The sequence below is a fragment of the Ptychodera flava genome, chromosome 19 (assembly GCF_041260155.1).
Source record: "Ptychodera flava strain L36383 chromosome 19, AS_Pfla_20210202, whole genome shotgun sequence".
Classification (NCBI taxonomy): domain Eukaryota; kingdom Metazoa; phylum Hemichordata; class Enteropneusta; family Ptychoderidae; genus Ptychodera; species Ptychodera flava.
In genome coordinates, this window is record NC_091946.1 from 34,137,119 (window position 1) to 34,160,798 (window position 23,680).

General features: G+C 37.9%; 1 protein-coding gene across 1 annotated transcript in view; it reads right to left on the reverse strand.

Annotated features, from left to right (window-relative positions):
* Nucleotides 1–6,316: 6,316 nt before the first annotated feature.
* Nucleotides 6,317–23,680, reverse strand: part of LOC139119363 (cadherin-23-like) — a 95,878-nt gene continuing 78,514 nt past the window's right edge. The window contains exons 27-37 of the mRNA XM_070683151.1: nt 22,657–22,811; nt 19,404–19,593; nt 17,702–17,910; nt 17,377–17,595; nt 17,067–17,190; nt 15,657–15,787; nt 15,212–15,330; nt 14,607–14,677; nt 13,778–13,892; nt 13,233–13,299; nt 6,317–8,417 (exon numbers count right to left, since the gene is read on the reverse strand). Coding sequence (XP_070539252.1) covers nt 8,067–8,417; nt 13,233–13,299; nt 13,778–13,892; nt 14,607–14,677; nt 15,212–15,330; nt 15,657–15,787; nt 17,067–17,190; nt 17,377–17,595; nt 17,702–17,910; nt 19,404–19,593; nt 22,657–22,811 — 1,751 coding nt within the window. The 3' untranslated portion in view covers nt 6,317–8,066. The remainder of the gene's footprint in view (nt 8,418–13,232; nt 13,300–13,777; nt 13,893–14,606; nt 14,678–15,211; nt 15,331–15,656; nt 15,788–17,066; nt 17,191–17,376; nt 17,596–17,701; nt 17,911–19,403; nt 19,594–22,656; nt 22,812–23,680) is intronic.

Genomic DNA, 23,680 nt, shown 5'->3' on the forward strand with positions numbered 1-23,680 from the left:
CTTCCGCTCTTTTTTTGTCGACCTAGAACTCAAACACCGCTTACCGCAAACTTCTAAAACTTGCAGGGCTAATAGGTACCTATGAGATCTCGTGCACCTGGGTATACAAATTTCGATTGGTCACGTGACCTGGCGGCCATATTGGATTTTCCAAAAACCTAAAAATGGCTTCTCCAGAAGACCCAGGGGTCTAGTAGATTCGAAATTTTTTGTATAGCAAGCATGACCTAAGGTCTTCAGAATTGCTAATAAAATCGCATGCGGTCACGTGACCTTGGCCGCCATATTGGATTTTTGAAAAATACCCATTTAATCTTTAAAAATCTTCTTCTCCAGAACCAAAACACCGATTGGACTGAAATTTCACATGTAACATCTTTAGTGTGATCTCTTTCAAGTTTGCGAAAGGCGTTTTGATCGGTCACGTGGTTTGGCCGCCATATTGGATTTTGAGAAAATCGTGATTTAATCTTCAAAAATCTTCTACTCCAGAACCGACACCCTGATTCAACTGAAATTTGACATGTAACATCTTTAGTGTGATCTCTTTCAAGTTTGCGAAAGGCGTTTTGATCGGTCACGTGGTTTGGCCGCCATATTGGATTTTGAGAAAATCGTGATTTAATCTTCAAAAATCTTCTTCTCCAGAACCAACACCCTGATTCGAATGAAATTTGACATGTAACATCTTAAGTGTGATCTCTTTCAAGTTTGCGAAAGGCGTTTTGATCGGTCACGTGGTTTGGCCGCCATATTGGATTTTTCGAAAATCGTGATTTAATCTTCAAAAATCTTCTACTCCAGAACCGACACCCTGATTCAACTGAAATTTGACATGTAACATCTTTAGTGTGATCTCTTTCAAGTTTGCAAAAGGCGTTTTGATCGGTCACTTGGTCTGGCCGCCATATTGGATTTTGCGAAAATCGTGATTTAATCTTTAAAAATCTTCTTCTCCAGAACCAACACACCGATTCGACTGAAATTTGACATGTAACATCTTAAGTGTGATCTCTTTCAAGTTTGCGAAAGGCGTTTTGATCGGTCACGTGGTTTGGCCGCCATATTGGATTTTTGTGAAAATCATGATTTAATCTTTAAAAATCTTCTTCTCCAGAACCAACCCACCGATTTGACTGAAATTTGACATGTAACATCTTAAGTGTGATCTCTTTCAAGTTTGCGAAAGGCGTTTTGATCGGTCACGTGGTTTGGCCGCCATATTGGATTTTGCAAAAATCGTGATTTAATCTTTTAAAATCTTCTTCTCAAGAACAAACACACCGATTCAACTGAAATTTGACATGTATTATCTTAAGTGTGATCTCTTTCAAGTTTGCGAAAGGCGTTTTAATCGGTCACGTGGTCTGGCCGCCATATTGGATTTTTGCGAAAATCGTGATTTAATCTTTAAAAATCTTCTTCTCCAGAACCAACACACCGATTCGACTGAAATTTGACATATAACATCTTAAGTGTGATCTCTTTCAAGTTTGCGAAACGCGTTTTGATCGGTCACTTGGTCTGGCCGCCATATTGGATTTTGCTAAAAATCTGATTTAATTGTTGAAAATCTTCTTCTCCAGAACCAACACACCGATTCGACTGAAATTTGACATGTAACATCTTAAGTGTAATCTCTTTCAAGTTTGCGAAAGGCTTTTTGATCGGTCACATGGTTTGGCCGCCATATTGGATTTTGCAAAAATCATGATTTAATCTTTAAAATCTTCTACTCCAGAACCAATACACAGATTCGATTGAAATTTGACATGAAACATCTTTAGTGTGATCTCTTTCAAGTTTGCGAAAGGCCTTTTGATCGGTCACGTGGTTTGGCCGCCATATTGGATTTTTCGAAATCGTGATTTAATCTTTAAAAATCTTCTTCTCCCGAACAAACATAGAATGACTGAAATTTTGCATATACCATCTTTAAAGTGATGTGTTTCAAGTTTGTGAAATAGGTTTTGATCGGTCTCGTGGTTTGGCCGCCATATTTGATTTTCCGTGAAATATTAAATTCCAAGTGAAACGTACAGTAACTATTAGATGATGTTCAAAATCCTACTTTTTCAAGCTCGAATTTTGCACATAATATCATTCTTGCAAGATTTTTCAACCATGTTCACCGCTTGGGCCCCGCCAACGCTGCTTGCAGCTTTAATTATAATGGATGCTGCCGAAAAATATGCAAGACATTGGACTGCAGTTGAGGCAGGTGATGTGGAATGCCTCTCTGACTGGCTGAGCAAAGTCAGAGATAAATTAAAATCACGTATTTCACATTTCCGTTCTCACAGTAAAGATGTAAATACTTCCTCAGTATTTGATTACCCATCTGTCAAAGCATGCGTCGATGCTTTACACAAAGAATATGTTGTAGTTCCTGCAGACAAAGCTTCAAACAACATTACATTTGTCTGTAGGAATTACAACCAATTTCAGTATTAGACAGCGAAGCCACTGCAGTGAACTGCAATAAAACTACTCACACCGATTAGTTTCAGCTATAGCCAGCTTGGAAAGTCGACAACATTGTATGTACCACGCAGGCAGTTTGTCTTAGGAAGTTGAAGTAAACAAGATTTGTAAATGGACCAGTGCATGATAATGTTACATTGTATCTTAACCTTGAACACAGGGTGCCAATCGTAAACTCTCATTTACAACCCCAGACAGAGCTAGTTTTGCCTTTGGACAAGCAGAATCTTTGTCTGTATCAAATAACCTTGATCAACAATATAGTGGCCACGGGTGTAACAGAAACTGCCCAGTTAAACACTACACGCCAATCTGCCTGCTGGCTATAGCTGAAACTAATTAGTGTAAGCAGTAGTTCACTGCAGTAGCTTCGCTGTCTAATACTGAAAGTAGTTGTATTATATCCAGTGTATAATAGATGAATTAAACCTTCATTCAGATAAGAGTAATACAACCTACACTCTTTCCTCCCTCACTGATGAAAACATTTTTTCAAACCATTCATCTGTGCTCAATGAATTCGGCATTCCTTTGAAAGAGAAGGACAAAAAACTGCCTATGTTGTATTGGATACCTAAACTGCACAAGAACCCTTACAAACAACGTTTTATTGAAGTATCAAGCAATAGCGCTACCAAACATCTGTCACAATTATTGACTATAATTTTAACCGCCATCAAAAATGGTCTTTTTCGATATTGTGACAAAAGTTATGAAACAAGTGGGTTGAACCAAATGCGGATACTAAAAAATTCGTAGGAATTGTTGCTTGATTTAAAAGTCAAGAAAAACAAGTTCAGCTCAATCCGAACAATTGACTTTTCCACATTATACACCACATTTCCCCAAGATAAACTTAAAACAAGGCTGTCATCTCTTGTTAAACAAACTTTTCTGCTTAAAAATGGCAGTAGAAGGTACCAATACATTACCATCAAACATAGGTTAGGTTCTTTCAGTAACAATATGGATGCCCAGCATAAATACACAGAAGAAGAAATTATTAAAATGCTTAAATTCTTAATCGACAACATATTTGTTAAGTTTGGCGGTATGACATTTCAACAATCTATTGGCATACCAATGGGTACAAATCGTGCACCCCTTAATTCTTGCTGACTTATTTAAATATGCATATGAAGCAGAGTTCCTATCTCTCTACAAAGCAGGGTCTAAAAACTTGCAAGGCGTTTTAACAACACGCACAGATATATTGATGATCTGATTAGTCTAGACAATCCAGACATATCAAATTACTTACATCATATTTATCCTGTGAGTTGGAAATCACTGAAACAACAGTGGGTAGGAACTCTGCTTCATATCTTGATATGTTCCTTAGTGAGTACAAATGGGCTACACACTAAGCTGTATGGCAAAAGGGATGATTAGAATTTGAAATCATAAATTATCCCCACTTGCCAAGTAATATTACGTCTGCACCTGCTTATGGTGTGTACGTGTCTCAACTTCTCAGGTATTGTAGGACTTGTGATTCCTACTCTGATTTTCAACTGAGACATAGCTTATTGGCATCAAAATTAGTGAGACAGGGATACATAACAAAAAGACTCATTAGGGCTTTCAAAAAGTTCTACGGTCGATATGACGACATTGTGACCAAATATGACACCTCGGTCACTCAAATGATTAGCGACAGCATTTCCGGCTTTGACTTATTACAGTGATTCATATCCTGTATCATTTTATACAATATTTAGACAATTTTGGGACCAATCCTGACGGGTATAGCATGCTAGTAGGGTACGCTTACCCATTCCGGACACCTGGTACCACCACTTACTATCAGTGATTCAGGATGGTCCTACGTAAATTTGTAAATCACGAATGTCCCATGGACCTTGTTATGTATTACTTTGAATGAAAATGTTTATTGGAACAGTTTTATGTCATATTTTTACAAATATGTGGCCAAGGATGCTGTGTATTTTCCACCCGATCGTACCATGTATTACACAGTTGCTTATTTACTTTTTATTTTGTTAAACTTTGTTTAACGAGGGTAGCCTGGTAAGCTTCAGTAGAGACCTTCCCCAGGGCCCTCGTTTAGTTATTAACATCAAATTATGTTACCATAATGAACATCCACAAAATTAAGAAAACTATAATATATCTGCATTAAGGTAAGGTTTGAAAATGATTTTATTAAGTACCTGATAATTTAGTACGGAATACTGGTTATGCATTGATTACGTGATTTTTCAAGTTCAAATTCAAGATCACCTTCAAACTTGGAGGTAAAAATGGTGTATATCAATTTGACACACTTGCCTCACTCTAGGTTGCTAGGAGTTGATGATCGCAAAATAAGATAACTCCCTTTTTGGAGATTGTAGGTTTTTTAAAAAACCGCAAGAAGTCTACTGGTTGTCTTTGGTCCGAAAATAGTATCGATGATACTTTGCGCAGATAGTGATCAAAATATAGGTTGATTTGAGCATAGACTGCAGAGAATACGATTTGAGTGACTTATACTATCATATGCAAAGCGCATTCACTCTCCCAGAAGCCAGAAATGTGAACAGCGCAAGAAGTTCTGCAAGCATGTTTTTTGCTTCTTTGAAAACAATTTATAGCACTTTTTATGAGGACTTCTTGAAGTTTTAACAGCAGGCGATTATGATTTCATCAGTACCTTCAGCTGTTTAGGCTCTGAGACGTGCTAACCTTTTGAACAACACAAAATGCAATAAATCACTAGGAAAGACAGACAAATAAACAGAAAATCGGAGAGATTGCAGAGGAGTGTTACAAGATCTACAAGATGAGAGATCATGAAATCTATTGTTAATACATTGTATTATCAATTCGATTGCTTTCTCGGCATCTCTTACAGCTCTTCTGTTTGCTTTGATGTTTGTGTTATACTTTCATTTCGAATTGGTTTACCTTGCCCTTCCTCAAATGTCACCCCACAAAATACCAGTTTATTTTGACAACCTGAAATATCCTCTTTCATACTCTCTTCGAGTTTCTGTTCAGAAGTGTATTCTTGTAATAACTTCAAGACAGATTAAGCTATACATCTTACTTGATCTCTATGGTTGTCTGATCACCGGGGGGCACAGTGCTGAAATTATTCTTAACTACCAGGACTTTGATGAACATTACATAATTTTGACACTTTTTAGAATTTTTAGGAACTGAGTGTGCCTTGTCCCTCCTTTCGACCATTTATTTTGATATCTTCCAACTATGTAATATGCACTTTGTAGTTTCTTATCACAGCTTGCACATCCCTTTCATGATTAGGCAACCATCTGGCTCCACTAGCATTAGCTGGTCTGACAACATTGATGAGCTTCACCAGTTCTTGGAAAAGTAGACGAGTTCAAGGGGAATACTTGTAAAATTTGTACAAGATGTGTAGAAATTCCTGCATGGTAGTCAAGTTGTATTACCAGAGTTTGAGTTTTCCGACATGCAGAAATTCATGTTCAACTTGAGATTGACATGTGAATGATACGTGATAAAATCCGTTTATACTCCTACGGATGTGTAAAGTGAGACAAGTAGTTAGTGTTAGAAAGTGGTGTCCGTCTCAAGGAAGCAGAGGCGAGTACTCGGCCGTATGAGGGCGTTTTGGGGCACACAAACAAAATAATCTCCGCCGGCGCGGACAAAAAGTTCCCAAAATGGCTGACTTTTCTCGTTTTATCTCTCGAAATTAAAAAAACTGGCTTTGCAGATTTAGTCTAAATTGACGTATATAAAATTGACGTGTTTTCGACATAGAGCCACCTAGCAGGTAAAGTTTTTGATGAAATAAATGGATAGGTAGGTAAGCTATAATCCAGTCAAACAAAGAGTGTTCCATTTTTTCCCCATTTATTTGTTGTCATCAGCAAAAATGCTTAATATGCTTCTCAAAATATAAGTAAAAATTCGCTCACAGAAATCTGAGAGAATAATATTCCAGTATTTTTAATGGTATTGTTTCTCATCAACCTTGCTGGGTAATTATCTATCTTAAGAATGTTATTATGGAAAGAAACCAGTCCGTACAGATCTGGTAATATCCCCTTAAACCTACAATTGAAAATCTTTGTAAACAATAAAATGTTATTCAGAGCTTTCCACACTTCATTTGAGAGGTTATGACGCGGGTCGTTTTTACATACCTAGCAGAATATCAAAGGGAGAAAAACATATAACAATATTACATCTTGCCTGTAAGCGTACCTCAACATCTTTCCATAACTTTAAAATAACATCAGCTTCGAGAAATAGATGCAACAGGCTTTCTTCAAAGTTTCCACAGAAAGTACATTTTTCAGAATTTGTCTTCCCTCAGATCTTCAGAAATTTTTATGATGTACGAATTCTACTAATAATTCTGAACTGGACATTACGCAAAGTACAATCCTTTGTTATGATAAACGGAAGAGCAGAATGTACCTGGGAATCAAAGTTACCAACGACGTTCCCATTTCTGCATACATCTCATTGGATTATTATCGGAAAATATCTTAAGTAATATAGTATGTATAACTCTATTTACACGACCCCTTCTAAAATGCGTTTCGGTAATCATCATCTTCAACAAGATCCGATTGACGAATCTTTTTTAGCCACGATTTTGGAATAGGATTTATCAAGCCTATATATTTACGCCGGTCTGGTGTAAAATATATCGATATAAAACTCTCTAAAGGACAAAAGAAATCCACTGTCATCCACCAGAGCGACTAGATACTGTAGATACGTGACCCATCTATCGTACCACTTGCGATAAAGCACACTACTATTACTGACTGTCACTTCTTGGTTAAACCATATGCATCTTGACAAAAAGTTGTCATGTGACTAGCAGGGCAAAGTTTTGGACCAATTGACTGATACAAAATTATTATGGATGTTTTTGGTAAGCAAAATGCAAGAGGCACGGCCAAAGGAGCTTTAAGCGCTGATTCAGACCACGGGCTGATATAAGGCAGCGCATGCCCAGTACAGCTTTCAAAGGTACCTCGAAGATTTAGGGTTAGACGATTAGTGAGCACATTTGGTAAATATGGTAAACAAAAGTAAAATTATCAACAAGTTATACTGTAAAGTGAAAAATATCCCTGTGGACAAAAGATGATAAAGGGTAAATAGCTGAAAAATACTAGTATACAAAAATCAAGCTGAAGACTACACGAGAAACGAATTCCTAGGATATAAATACCACAAGCATCGAGTGGAAAGAAGTGAAAATCATACGCTTGATAAAAACGATAAAAACAAGTCTGAAGGCATAAAATGTGAGGGTACATAATTCTGTAACTCTTGAAGTATATAAAAATATATTCAATTAATGTAAATTGTATTGAGATATAATATCACCGTGGGGAGTAGACATTAACCAACATTGTCAAGCGGTTGAAAATCTTGAGCGAGAGCGCCTGAACAATTTCTAAAGTTATTAAATTTCCTCGGATCATATCTCGTTGCCCTGCACCGAGGATGCAATAATACTAGTAATGCAATAATAACATTCGCTACATCCAATTTAGTATTGCTTTTTCGTCTCGTGAGTAATACTGAAAGTGGTCCTGCCTCTTGTATCGATATACGGGATACTACGCGGAGAAGTCACGGGAAGGGCTGCCAATTTCGGACTCAGATATTCCGAAAGGATTCGTCTGTGTCGACGTTTCGACAGATGCCATCGTTAAGTAATTATCTGGCTCTGTATACACCATATCCTGTTCGGCTGGAATCTGCTCGTAAGCGCCCTCAACGTCTCCTACATCGAGGTAGTCAGACTCGGCAGTCAACTCACCATCTGTGTTCCTGTTGCCGGCATACCAGGGCCTGTGCACGTATCGTTCCGTCATCTCTGACGTTTTTCCACCGTCTTGGTCTTTGTATTTTGCACCTTTCTTGTTTTTAGTAGCTGCCCGCATGACCAACCATTCGTAGAAGCCGAGCTGGCGAATGAAACCAAAGGAATTGAAAAAACGATATTAAGACCGGTTATCTTTCCTCGTGCACGAAATATGATCGTTGTAATATTCCGCCTCCAGGGCATCACTGACTTCGAAATTTAAAATAAATATTTACACACATCATCGACACGTGCAAAATGCACCGTTACTGTTAAACTTGAATTCTAGTCCGGACCAGAATTCCCTTGTCAACAATAACAATCAAGTTTACAAATGTACAGACTGACTTGACAAGCTGAATACTGTGTATCTGGTTTGAAGAGTAGAACAAGAAACTGAAATTTAAAAACAATGAAAAAATCATCAAAAGTTACAGCTACTGGCCTCTCAAATATACATTTATGTATTAAAAGTGCCTTGAGAAACTTACTACTTTTTCATATCATCATCATCATAAAAACCCCGACAGTCCGATTATCTGATCCAGAGACGTACAGTTGCAGTGTACCGAAGTGACATGGTTTCACTAGCGAAAAAAACACTCGTCCAATTTGCCTCCCAGGTTTAGAGATTTAGCGAGCAAACACTTGCCATATGTTACAAAGCAGGATAGAATTATTTCGTCGTTTCAAAGTAACCGACAAAATGTCAAAAGGGAGCTATTTCATTAATTGATATTTTACTGTGATTGGTTGCACTACACATGTCACTCGAGGGTATCCTTTGTTAAGGAACCAAATACTGAGTATTTCTACGTTCTTTATACAGTATATCCAAATGCTGGCGATGTGTGAATTCATGTCCTACAAGCGAAAAACAATTCTCATTCTTCTTCTTCTTCTAATTATTATTATTATTATTATTATTATTATTATTATTATTATTATTACAAGTTTAGGGGCTATAAGTATTATATAGAAATCTAAAAACAGTTCATTGAAGCTGTGGGACTTCTGAAAAAAAGGTGTTGTTACTCCTGAATGGTTGCCATGGAAACATCTCACATTAAAATGAGTGTGATTTTTTGGTGTGCTAACAAGAAAACCCCTTATTATCAATTTTTTACATCATTTAATAGTTCTTTAATAGGAATTAGGGAAAAAGTAACATTTTCAATCCCAAAATAGTTACTATGGCAACGCGAAACATTAAAATAAGTCTGGCATTTGTGTTCTCTGACCCGAACTCCCCACTAGATAATTTTCATTCAATCAAAGTAACTTTTCATGGGATATTAGAAAAACTGAAATTTTCAACACCTAAAATGGTTACCATGGAAACATGGGGCATCAAAATCGATATCATATTTGGTCTTTTCAACCCAAAATACCCTTATGGTGAAATTTTCACGGAAATTGAACCTATTATTATTCGTGTTATTATTTCTATATAATACTTTATTAATTGTACTTGGGCCTCAGCCCAAGTACATTTGTTTTCATTCCGTGGGAAAAAACTGTAAGGTATAACCATTTCTGGCTGAGACCAGGGAGAGCAAAACGTATTGGCTTCATCTTTCTTGGCATAATAAATGGCGTAATGATGTTAACTGAATGGAAGTGCTGCTCTCAGCCAGTCTTGAATAAGTGAGATGTGAATATAAATGCTTCTCTATCTGAGTTTTTGCCACAAAATCTTCTGAATATAATAAAAATGTGCATCGAAATGCAACAATTAATGCACCCTCCGTTTACTAGGCGATGGCACGACCCTTGCTACACCCACTGGACGAGCCAAAGTGGGAGGGGTAATTTCGGTTTGGTCGAACAGGAGGGCTCGAGACCAGAATTTAACATTTAAACTTGAAACATGTTTAATCACTGACAAGATGTGGATTAGTGTTAATCAAAGAGAAAGGAAAGGTTTTATATCCCGGACACAATGAAAAACATTACGACTGGAAACTGTACCCCCGGTTGGGAATAGTAATGCCCACAGCGATGGAGAACACTTATCCTTGAGCTGAGAAAACCAGACCATCATTTCGAAATAGAGCTGCAGATTCGAGAAGCTCGTTAAAAATAGCTAGGTACACCCCATAAAGGGGTGGTTTCGAGTCTTGAGGGCAAATTTCGCCTCCTTCATTTAGAAATCGTACGTTTGTTTTTTCCAGGGGAACACATCATTTGACACAAAATTTGCATGAAAAGGGGTCGCTAGTAAGCACGTAGTCAAATCTGGCATAAGAAACAATATGAAATGTTGGGTAAAGCCAGTCCAAAATAAACTGATTTGAACTTTTGTGTTTTGTAATTTATACCACTGCAGTAACATGACTTTTTTTGACAACATCACACAATGTAATACGTTTTGAAACTGAATACTCCGACGTATTCTGTGTCCCCTTTGCTAAAAAATACGGTATGCCGATTACCATGTAAGGAGATGATGACGTCAAGACAGATTTGTAGTGCGTTTGGTCTTGGATGGTGCACGAAGTTTTGTCGAGGTAGCTTGTGTATTTATTTCCTAAATGGGAGATATTAGGGTCGATCTAAAAGAAGGCCGAAAAATGTTATGATACTCTAAGCGAGCTGAACTCCAATGCGAATGGTTGGATAATTTGGAGGATGTCTAGACTGATCTCGTCTCATTAAGATTATTTGGCGGTCAGTATTGAATTTCAACTGCGTCACAAGTTTGCGTCGAACGGCCAACGAACGATATTTTAGAAATCTGGAGACATGGCACATCGCAGTTTTATTTTAGTATTTTATATTTTACAAAAGATGCAAGAAGCAATGATTTTGTTGAAAATTCTGAGAAAAATATAGGAAGATTTGATCGCGAACACATTTTCACTTGGGGGTCAACTAGCCCTGCGTACGATGCTGTGTGTTCCGCTACAGCTAACCGCCCCGCTCACCACAGCCCTGCAAAGACCCGTACGTTGGGTCGGTGACTTCAAATCCATTTTGGGACTTGACGTAAAAAGCCAAATTACTGCCGAAATTCAGAGTTCTTGGGCCCAAGTCGTATCCCAGCCTACCTCAGCTACTCGATCGCTTCCAAAAATGACAGTCTTTATTCACTTCTCGTAAATAACCGTCGATGTCGGCAACTCTCTCGCTGGCCCTGCGTACGATGCTGTGTGTTAGCTGTAGCACACAGCATCGTACGCAGGGCTAGGGGTCAACATGGGTCGCAGCCATGTTGCCTCAAAACTTATTTCTGTCTGCACTCAAAACTCAAAAATGTCGCATATGAACCTGAAAAATCGATGTAATTTTGTCAAACTTCGGCGAAATTTCAGCCTATAGACAAAATTTCATCTAGGTAAGGTAAATTTACTGAAATTTGATCGACAAATAATCCTGAGCTTGAATGTGACAGCTCGCCTTCTCCGGGAAGTCATGCATCCGGCCAGCTGCCCATATGGCCGGGTGCATGAGATTGTTTTCAAGCGACGGCGGCAGACCGTACGGGGCTCTGGATATGCGCCGGTGTAGCTGTAATAACTGTTCCGTTGTGTTTAATCACCATGGACGAAGTCCGAGGGGACTTATAGGTTTGGTCATGTCCGTGCGTCCGTCCGTCCGTTCACGCCTAGTACCCAACCCCATACAGATGCACGTCGATTTGTTTCACACTGCTATCAAATTTGGCCGTGTTAGAGGACTTTTTAGTTTACACCTCCATAGACTCCCATGTATAAGGCAGTTCTCCATAGACTCGCATGTATGATGCCAAGAAAAAAAAATTTAGTTTCTCATCGTATTCATATTGCCTAAAGGATGCAGTGACAGTTTTTTTGTCCCCACGGATAAAGTCCAGGGGGCTTATAGATTGGCTCATATCCGTCCGTGAGTCCATCAGTGAGTCCATCGGTTCACACAGATATCTCAGACATTTTGACAAAATATCATGTGACCTTGGTGACCTTTGACCTCAAATATACATTATTGTCCATAACTCAGTAACCACAAGTGCTAAACCTTTCATATTTGGTATGATGGGACACCTTATGATGCCACATACTGTACCCCATTAATTATGTGCATATCTAATTGTGAGCGAGCCAATAGAGCAAGAGGTCTGATTTCTGGTATATAGGGATAAGTTAACAATATAATTTGTTTGACAAAACTTCACGTGACCTCAATGACCTTTGACCTCAAATATACATATTTGTCCACAACTCAGTAACCACAAGTGCTACATCCTTCATATTTGGTATGATAAGACACCTTATGACACCACATATTGTACCTCATTAATTATGCGCATATATAATTTTGAGCGCGCCAATAGAGCTAGAGGTCTGATTTTTGGTATATAGGAATAACTTAGCAATACAATTATTTTGACAAAATGTCACGTGACCTCGATGACCTTTGACCTCAAATATATATATTTGTCCACAACTCAGTAACCACAAGTGCTACACCCTTCATAAATGGTATGATGGGACACCTTATGACACCACATATTGTACCTCATTAATTATGCGCATATCTAATTCTGAGCAAGCCAATAGAGCTGGATGTCCGATTTTTGGTATATAGGGATAACTATAGGGTAGAAATCTAAATATGCCCATCTAAATATTAGACATCTACCATCGAGAACAAAAGAAATTTGCTGTAATTTGAATATTTAAGGAGTTTAAGCAATTCCCGCTATAAATAAAGAACCCCTGCCTCAAACTCCACAAAAGTTGCTAGACATATTTTGCCGTTGTCATGCCATTGCTTCGTTTAATAACCAGTTAATCAAATGCCTCATTGACAGGAGGAAATTCAAGACCATATTTGAATAGTAGTATATATTGTCCTCAAAATTACCCTATCAAGGCCCAAGTACTCATTGCCTTCAGCAATACTGCCTTGTTATTATATTATTTATTATTATTATTACCTTTTTCGACTTCTTTGGCTTGGTTGGCATCAGGCCAGATGCCTTTAGACTGGCACGCAGAGAGGCGCTGTAAGAATGAAAATGTAAACATAGTCGGTATCTCAATCGATATTGAGGGACGAAATTTTACAGACCAAAACCATTTCTCGTTCATTGGTACGTCTGATCGAAAATGTATCGTTATGTTTTCTTCCATTCTGTTGGAAATAGTTCATACAAAGTAGTCAAGCCAACGTCATTATCGCGGTCGCGTTGTCGTTATCATTGTTCGCCACCAATGTCCTCGTCGTCACAACAACAACTGTCTATAGGTCTTTAATCATTATGTCAAGGTCATCAACCCATATAATAGCAATGCTCATATAAATTCTTGCAGACAAGAATATTAAAATTTGGGCAAACATATTTAACATTTCAATAGCCTTTCTCAGGGTCATACAATGGGAAGCTAAAGTTGCTAGTCTCTGTAGTTGATCGGTGTCATTTGCACAACAACAACAGTTACTTAAACAATGTTGACAAAAAAGGACAACCATCGAACTCACTTTTTCCCCCTGTAGATGGTTGCTACTAAGATGACCAGTAAGAATAAAAGAGTTGATACCGCTGACAAGGCAATGATGGCGACCAGTGCAACACTAGACAGATCGTTATCTCTTCCTGTGAATTGTTCACCAAATAGTAATACGTCATAATTTCATAAAATTACTTATTTGTAACGGTATTTCCCTGAAGGGAACAAAGTCAATTTTTTCAAGCTATTTAAAATGAAAAGTTGTTTGTGTTGCTGGACAACTGAAAAACTTTGAAATGCTGTCAACTGCACACAGCCTAAACCCCGCTTGCTGCCAGGGAAGACTAAGCATTCAGCGAAACATTTTGGTGTCTACCCAAAAATCAAGTTCAGTGTACAACTAACGCTGCATTTAGGCTGTTGCACTAAGACGTTTTGCAAGCTTTTGTTACGAAATCTTAATCGCTGATGCCTTGCATAGCAGCTTTCCCTTTAACACGAAGTGGCAACATTTCTTTGTCATCGAAAAGGAAGTCGGAATGGGAAATGTTTATTTTGTATAAATCATAAATAAAACCAGCATTCAGCAAAGGGGTAAATTTAGATATTTTTATGCATCGTCATTATTTTCAGTGACTTCATACAAGTATTCCAGGCATTCTTGATAGCCATGTACAGGTCTAAATATGCAATATGTTATCTTACATAACATATGCTATCTTAGCAGAACCGATTACCAGGAATTCATCATGTGTTCTACAACCTCATGCACCATGGCAAATTTGCAAGTTTACGAACAAAATGACTTGTCTTGTAATGGTAATAAGAATATCGACATGAGGACATATACAATATCTTACCTGAAGGAAGCGTCGTTGAAGAAGGTGGTGCAGTTACAACTTGGAAAACCTCAACAACGACAAAACATGTGCTAAAGAAAAGAGGGGAATATGAGAACAAATATACGATCATACAAGACACATCGAAGGCCGGCTTGACAAAGTGAACGAGTCCGATATTACGTGTCACCAGAGAGGTGAAAGACATCTCTACCTGCAAGTGTTGCGTAGTTTTATTTTGTCGCATTTTCATAAACCCAGTATTATGGAAGTGCGCGTATCCATAACTTGTCACATTTTCAGTACTCTTGAGTTGTGTACATAAGGCGTAAACGTCACTGACTTAGGTTGTTACCGAAGCAAAAGTCACGGTGGCAATTTTCATTGTTAACAAAATAACTGACCGCTAAGCTTACTTCGTCCTGGATGTTAATACCGACACAGAATTTTAATTCACTTAAACATTTTGAAGCTCGCAGATATGTCTTATTATTACATCTATGACAAATCGGGCTGTATCTTTGGATTGTTGTTACGTAGCAGAGTAAACTGCTAAGCTGCTTTTTGAAATGGTCAATTTATTAGTGCGGCAATGCGCATGTCATAGAAAATTCTTAAACGCTTACCCTTTGCCATGGAGTGGATCCGGTGTGCTGACACTGATCGTCAAGTTGTAAGTACGAACGTCAAGGACATTCTGAACTTGAATATCAACAACGGAGTCTCCGATTATTCCAAATGAATTCTGGGAAAAGCAAAAAAATGTACGCGGTTACCAAAGTGCTGGCGGAATTTGTATGCATCAAATTGTGACAAATAGAATGATGTGATAAAAACAGCATACGCTGCAGGCCCCAACAGCCAATCTTCAAAGGAATTCACCTGTTTTCCTTTGCATCTGTTTGAATGAGAAGAGATACACATATGTGGAGACAGATCTACCTTACGCACAATTTTGTGAAATTCCAATGATGCTATAAAGTTGTTCGAAGCAATTACAAGTTCTAATTAATCGTCAAGAGACTCGCACCACGGATATTATCTTGCGATTTTGCACATGTATATACATACCCGATCGTTTCCACTTGTGATAGCATAAGTCAAGGCTGGAATGGGCTTCAAGGAATTAAAATTTTCTTCCAAGGAGATGTTCAGCAGCGTTCCAGGAGAAGTGTCCTCAGGAATAGATACTTGGTACACATCTTTGATTGGTTTGTGAGATACCAACACAGGTAATTATCGGTAAGAAAAATTGACAATGTAGTTTGCGTAAGCAGAGTTAGGTTTCATTATTTGCCTTTCAATGAGAATCCGGCCAAAATTAAGTATATCTTTCCGGTAACTCTGACCTACCCTTGAGTTACTTAAACCCCTCAGGGCCGACCGTGAACGTTGCCCCGCAACTTAAAACACCACGCATGATTTCGCCAAATTTTGCTCTTTGAGAAATCGTGCTCCATTGAAAATAACAAGAAAAGTTCCTTTCTGATCTACCCAATTTCTCGAATCCATATTAACGTATAGAATGAACCTTAAGGACAGTATCTTCAATTCGTTGTGTTCTGTTATGTAATCAACACCACGATCATTCAGTCAATTTATTTCCTGTTCAGTGTACAAGTTTTCACTTTAAACTTTAGTCACTTCCGATAACATCAGCATTTTCCTGGAGAAACGAACACACCCGCTGGCTGTAATTAGGCAGCGTAACTTTTACGAGACTTTTGTGTCAGATAAAAACATCATATCATGTGATCTGTTCACACATTTCGGTATACCCGTCACGGAAATGGCGATCTGAAGAGAAAAGGCCTGGTGACGTTTATAATACATACTTCATTGGTTTACCTCTTGTGGCGGTTCATTTTGAAGCCCATAGAGTAAATAAAGTTTTCATCGTTTTTTTGGGGGGTGTGAAAACTTAATTTTTCTTCTTAGAGTAAACGTTCATTTCTTAAATACAGCAGTATTTTGATTTACTTGGGTTTTACAGTGAAGACGCAGAGGCCATCGAGTAAGGAGCGCCCTCAAGCGACAGATTTTCGTTCTGAACTTAAGTGTTGTACTTAAAAATACTTTTTGAGACCCCCTGTTACAAAAGGACAAACAAAACTAACCCCCCCCCCCCCGAAAAAAACAACAACCAAAAAACCCAACAACAACAAAACTCACTGGAGCAACCCCAGGAAATTTCAACTGCTGTGATTGAGCGATTCGAGAACTACAACTTCCGACAGATAGATGAATTTTGATAAAGTATAAAATAGCTGAACCTCACTTAGGTCCTTAAAATGCGAGAAAAAACATCAATCATGTGAGATCTCACTCAAATGAGCCACGCGTAAAATTGCAACCACGGGAAAACACTCGCCTATATCTGGTTGATGTTACCACTGACCCATAGCTGATAATCAGCTGTGGTGGCCGTTCACAGTGAACAGTTAGTGAAATTGGCGAGTAAGCTTAGATCTCGTCACTTACCTTGACCACAAACCGGTGTGTAATCAAATGTAAACAGGATTGTCAGCCAGGTTACTGCAAGACCTCTCCAATTTTGTGAACTGGTAGCAACCAATGGTTGTCGGTTTTCTGCTATCACCAGTAACTGGAATTAAAGACAAATAGATTTTCTGCAATTCTCGTTTCCCTATGTGTGCAATGGACGCTACAACAGGACGACAGTGAAACAGAGGTCCCGGATGGAAAGGCAAGGAGATGAACAGACAGATAGATATTTTGAAAGACAGGGTACCGTTGGGTAATTTAGTAATCATAAATAGTAGAAGACTACCTCAATTGACACAGTTGAAGCTCCGACAATCCTATAGAGAGCATCCTTCGTTGTAATGTTACCGCTGAAATCATCAATTGCAAAGAGATCATTCGGTTGTTCAACCTTGACCCTATCGACTTTAGCTTCTCCAAGGAAACTGAAGGAACATTCTGTGTTAGGACCGAAGTCGGCATCCGTGGCATTGATAGTTGTGACGAAAGACCCTGGCATGGAATCCTATAAAAATAAAGAACGATGAATGACAAAAAGGATCGAAACTGTCTCAGGAAGAAAGTACGAAATATTTAGGAAGATACTATCATACTTCTATCTCATCAATTACCTGGGATATAACCGCCGTCCCCTGCGGCGGCAGCTCAGGAGCGTTATCATTGACATCATCAATAGTGATCGTTAAATTTGCAGTCGCAGACTTCGGATCCACGGTGCGGTCATGGGCTACTAAAAGCATGTGCACAGAGTCGACGATTTCACGGTCTAGACTGCTTGCCACCTTTATCAGACCAGTCGTGCTATCAATTGAAAAGAAACCTGGAAACGCAAAATATAAGGTGGCATGTCAGAAACAGTGTTTTTCATCTGGAGTATGATAATTTCATTCATGTAAGATGGATCTGCATACATTTGCCATTATTTCCTTAATATACAAATTGTGTGCAATGCAATCACTGTAATTTGGCTAATATTTGACTTAAATATAATGCTGTGGTACATGTACGGATGAATGAATTACGTTTATATAATTTGATAGTTTTGAGCCAAAAACTGTGCATTAAAGGCCGCACACTAGGTAAAGACTGTATTAACTTGCATGATACCTGAAACCCGGGTCCTTGCCGGACAAACTCGGGTGACAAACAGAAAACTTTTAATCCCCCAAGGTGTGAATGTTCCATTGTTATGTTTATCTTATCCAGCTGGTGCCATTTTAGTGCCATTGTAGGAAAGGCAGGTCTGTGAAATTGATCCTCTGATAACTAAGTAGGGAAGTAGGGTATTCCTAAGTTAATGGAGCTTTCCCGTAATGAGTAGTCATTATTTTATTTGATAGGAGAAAGCATCTTCAATAATTTTGAACAGAAAAGATATCTTTGTTGTATTTTTGTGTGTAAAGAAAATTAGACTTATTCTTAAAGAACCCGTGATTTCGATGATATCATTAATGTATGTAATTTTCTTATTACTCAAAGTCAATGCGTCCATAAATGGATTTTTGTGCATTGAATAAAATATATGCAAATACAGAATAAACATAAATAAATAACTCAATAAAAGGCCAGTAGAAAAATAAATATAAAACTACATATTAAACTACACATAAAAAATGATTCAATAACATGTATCGAATATGACCTCCCTGTGATGTACATTGAGGTTTACTATATTTGGTAGAGCTTTGTGAAGTGATTTGCATAAATGTGGTCGATTTGTGTTAGCTAATGAGCATGTTATCTGGTAGACCCGTGTTCACTTATTAGCATACATTTTGTGGAGCTGTGTTGGCTAATTAGCATATCCCTTGGCTGGCAAAGTTAGGTTTAATTTTGTTTTAATGAATACTCCTTTAGTATGGTTAAGGAAGTAAAACAAGATAGATAATGAACGAAAATATTTTCAAAGAGAGCGTCTCGCCCACCACATAGCACCACCTGACACTTTTTAGGAATCTAACATACCATTACATTGATATGATATTGTATAAAACTGCCACTAGGCCAAAGTAATTGAATTCTTTGTTTTGCGTCCACTCTAAATGGAAAAAGGTACGCGTCTAAGCGGCTGAAAAACACATACAAGAAATAAACACAATGTAATTTGATTGCAGCAAATAAAATAATTGTAACAAAATTTTAGTTCAGAAAAGCTAAGCGGTCATGTCCTAAAATTTCCTATTTAAATACACTGTGTGTGTTTTTCATGAAAACCTTAAAAACCTAGGCGGGTGGGGACGCAAAACAAAGAATTTAATTACTTTGGCCTTATGTTAAGCATGTAGTCATGAGTTTGATGGAATACGGGCTCACCATCTTCATTTCCACCCAGAATCCGGTACACTACCTCGGCATTTGGTCCGTGGTCGTCGTCGATGGCCTTGGGTGGGTTTGGAGAGGTGTTGATGTCACTACCAACTGGCTCGTTCTCAGGTACTGTGGCACTGTAGACGTCGGACTCAAACTGTGGTGGGTGGTTCACTTCGGTGATATTAACTTCCACCTAAAACGGGCAAAGTAATTGATAGCAGTGTATTTTAGCGTATGACCAACTCTTCTGGATCAGGAGTTGCATAATAGATTCAATTGACACTGAATTGTTCTATTTTGGGGCAAACGAAACTGACGAAATACTTGATTAGAATATAAAATGTTGACACAGAATAAGCAACGAGACTATACAACCTCTTTAAGCAATAACTCTTGCTGTGTAATATCATATGCCAGATTGAATTTAAAGGGACACTGTAGCTGTGTGACATGTTGCAGTAAGGGCATATATTAGATATGACTGGTGCTGTATCATCACTTACTGTTTGTAGAGTGTCGCTCTTGAAGCTTTTAGCATGGTTAAGGTTTAATACACCTCAGGGATAGATGTTCGGATTCTAAAATTTTATACTACTTTGATGGTATGCTGCTTGCATTGGTTTGTTTTTAAGCTTGTGGAGTAAAATTTCACCCGAAAGGGAAAACCGATTTTTGAAAGGTTATGCAAATTACCTGTCACGTGATAGGTATGTAAACAATGGTGACACTATGATAACCAAAATGTTCTTCTATATCTAGGCTTTCCGAAAATATATAATTTACGGGGATTCTGAGCTTATTCAACACTAGAGAATTGTTAGTTTATAAAGGTTAATTTCTTGTCTTGGAACCTTAAACAATAACGCATAATGATCACTTAACAAAGAAAAATACCGTCAATGACGCTGTACCTTCTCTAATGTGTGGCCAGGTCAGGTAATTGGTTGTTGGCATGGAGTTGTTGGTAAATAGTTGATGATGTAGGAGCATGAGGTGGGATATGGACCCAAAGAACCCAAAAGATGATTAAATACATCAATCAAAAAAATTCTAAGCTACAGTATAACTGCCTAAAGATAGTTCAATGTGGGAAAAAGTTAAATAATTCAGAAATAAGAATTCACAGTCCAAAATAGTAATGACGCACTTCCTTACTGACCCGAGTGCATGAGAAATACACAACCTGGCATCTTTAAATTAAATGTATACCAAGTGATCATTTTAAGTCACTTTTAACTGTTTTTAATGGATTTTCCAAAGAGTCCTGTGAAAATGATGAAAAACGCTTATCTGGTCTTGTGTTTGTATAACCTCATGGCTGATAATTGTCATAGTATTGAAAAAAAATTGAAAGTGAAGAAATTACTGTTTTTAATAGGCATATTTTCCTTGAAATACATGACCGTGTAAAGAATATATGCTAAAAGTGTTTAAGAGTAAATTGCTTTTTAAAAAATAATTAATCTGTGACCAAAGGATTTTTATTCTCTGAGTTTACAAATTCAAACATTGCAATTTGTTCAATCATCTTGTGCAGTGCAAAATTTATAAAATGACTGAAAAACAAAAAAAATTGGCAGAATTACAGTCTTTGTGATGTAAAATTATGGGTTGACATCACGATAACTGTTAATCTGTTTGAAGTACTAATATACTATAATTTAAAAAAGAAAAGTTCATGCAGAAACTCTAAAATATATTGTCAGCAATGTAGTGTTAATTTTGACTTTACATCAAAATATGCCTTTCCTGGATACCAAATATATAGGGCGAAATATTAAAATCAGCCATGTTCAGCAAAATCCACACAACAGCATTGATCCTTTTCTAATTTGATTTGATTTGCTCATGTTATCCTTGTATGACAGTCAGTACAATATGGAACTTGAACACAACACAGTGAATAAGTATGCTGAAATGAAATGGTGTAGCTGCATCCACATGCAGCAATAGGAGTGCCTTTGTCTCTCACCCCTCATTTCCAACCTTTCTCATCCCTGAAAAAATAGTTTGGTCTAATATTTATAATGTTAATAATTTCTGTATTTGTTAAAATGTGCGCATCTCAAAAACTTTTGATCATAAACATTTTCATTGTTTTTTATAGCTGACCAGTCAGTTAACCTGTTTATATTGAATATTTGCGCATTTTTCCGCAGTATTTGACATTTTCTGAATACCTTCTTATTCAGTTTGTCATTTTCTAAAAGTTTAAATGCTCCATTGTGTGGTCAAGCTTTCCACAAGCATCAAATGTGGTACTTCATATAGGAGGGTCTGCCTCTAGAGGGCGGGCATCATGAATAGTGTTTGTTGGTTAATTCCTCCACGTAAACTTCTGATTGTACTGTAAACATTGAACATGGCCGACGTCCGATTTTCCTGTCTAAAACTTTCACTCATTTTCGTTCATATGACTCTGAAACTCCAGGAAACGATTGGGAAGAAAGGGTTATCTTGAAATATTGAGGTACTCGCCGATATTTTGCAAAATTAAATGAGAAAAAATGCAAGGAAAATGCTGACAGGCTTACACAATGACAGTTTTCAGACTCGGAGGCATATGATCATCTCTGCAGATTATGCAACAGGCCAAGATCACGTGAGGCCATGAGGGGATATCCACGCAACTCAGTACCAAACACTAGCGCTCACAGAGTGAGCAAACACAAAGTGAGTACCCCTAACGTCAGCTCAGTAGTCTGTAATAGATTGTAGTCAACTAAGAAACCTTGGAGAAAGGCTTAACACTGTGGCTATGCCGCTAAGTCCCTTTTGATTTTTGTCATAGCTCAAAATCGTTCTCCCACACCTCAACCTGAGCCATGAACACCCCCACCAGTTTATGATATGACCCATCACAATGGCATGACGTCAACGGATCTTGACAGACGGAAGTCTTGACAGGCGGAAGTACTTGACAGCAGCATACTGGTTTTCAACTCTAATACCTTCTCTGTCTATAAATAGACACGAGAAGGTAAAAACTGTTAAATCATAAACAAAGTCGATAATCTGAGCGCATTGTTCAGAACCTCTTTTTAGCTTTGGTATACTTCCCCACAACTTACATCTAGCGTCGCGCTCCGATTTTTCGTTAAAGTAATAATTAAAACATTTTTGGATCGGAGTCCTTTCACAGTTAAAGAAGCAGTAGGGCTTTAACTGAAAATCAGAGTATGTCGTTATACATGAGTTTTGTAGAAGTCTACCAAAACTACGGAGAGGTTCTACACAAAAAACCCGCAGTACTTACAATAGCTATGTCACTCAAGCGCTCCTGTCCATCGTCCATGACTCTGACAGTCAGAAGACACGTACCAGCGGGTTCTTCGTATAAGACACGGGTATGTTTCAGAACTCCGGTGGTCTCATCGATATTAAAAAGATCTAGTCCACACTTGTCCGTTCCTACAATACAAAACATTAGGTAAACTACCTGTCCATATTTGTAATTCAAACTAAAACTGGGGAACTCATAGAGAATTAATTCATTCTCAGAGCTATATGGAAGAATTCATTGAATCGTCGGCGATCACGTGCTTCTTAGGCGACAAATTGAAAACATCGTCTTCCCCGACGAAGTTTTCTTCTTTTTGTGTAAGTGATTTTTCACTGTACCATATAAACGTTCTTCCGTTTTTCTGAAATGAAGGTGGTTTACCAGCTATTGAGAAGAATTTGAAAGTTTCTAATATTTTCTAAAAGACAGAACAAAACACTTCTCTGAATACAAGGCACTGAAACGCGAGTAAAATTTTCTGTTGGATGCCAACTTTTTCAGAAAGGTTTTTCTCGACTGTTCGTTTACAAACAATTTTTACTGTCAATTGAGTGCGGTAATATTAACCCGTTTTAATGTTTTGTGCGACAGAAGAAGATCTCGCTTGCAGACCGCGAACTCAAGTTTGCGCTTTTATTATTTTCGAGGCTCATGGCTAAGGGACCGTCTCAGATTGTCGCATAAGCTCAAGAAAAGAAATTTCTTCTTTTAGATAACCCCTCCCTAAACCGAAGTTCAAAAATGCGAAATGTTGATGTCTGCCTGAGAGAACAATATACTGTGAATTATGCGTCTCGTCAAGACCGCAGAATTCAGTGCTGTTTCATCGACACTGTGAGAGTGAAATGACCAGCTGTGGTTAGAGCAGGCAGACACTTCCAGCACATTTAAAATGATACTTTTATCTCTATCTTTATAATTTGACGAATGAAAGGTTTAGGACACAATGTTACTGTTGGTAAATTGTATTTTGGACGCGAACGAGCTAGAAACAATG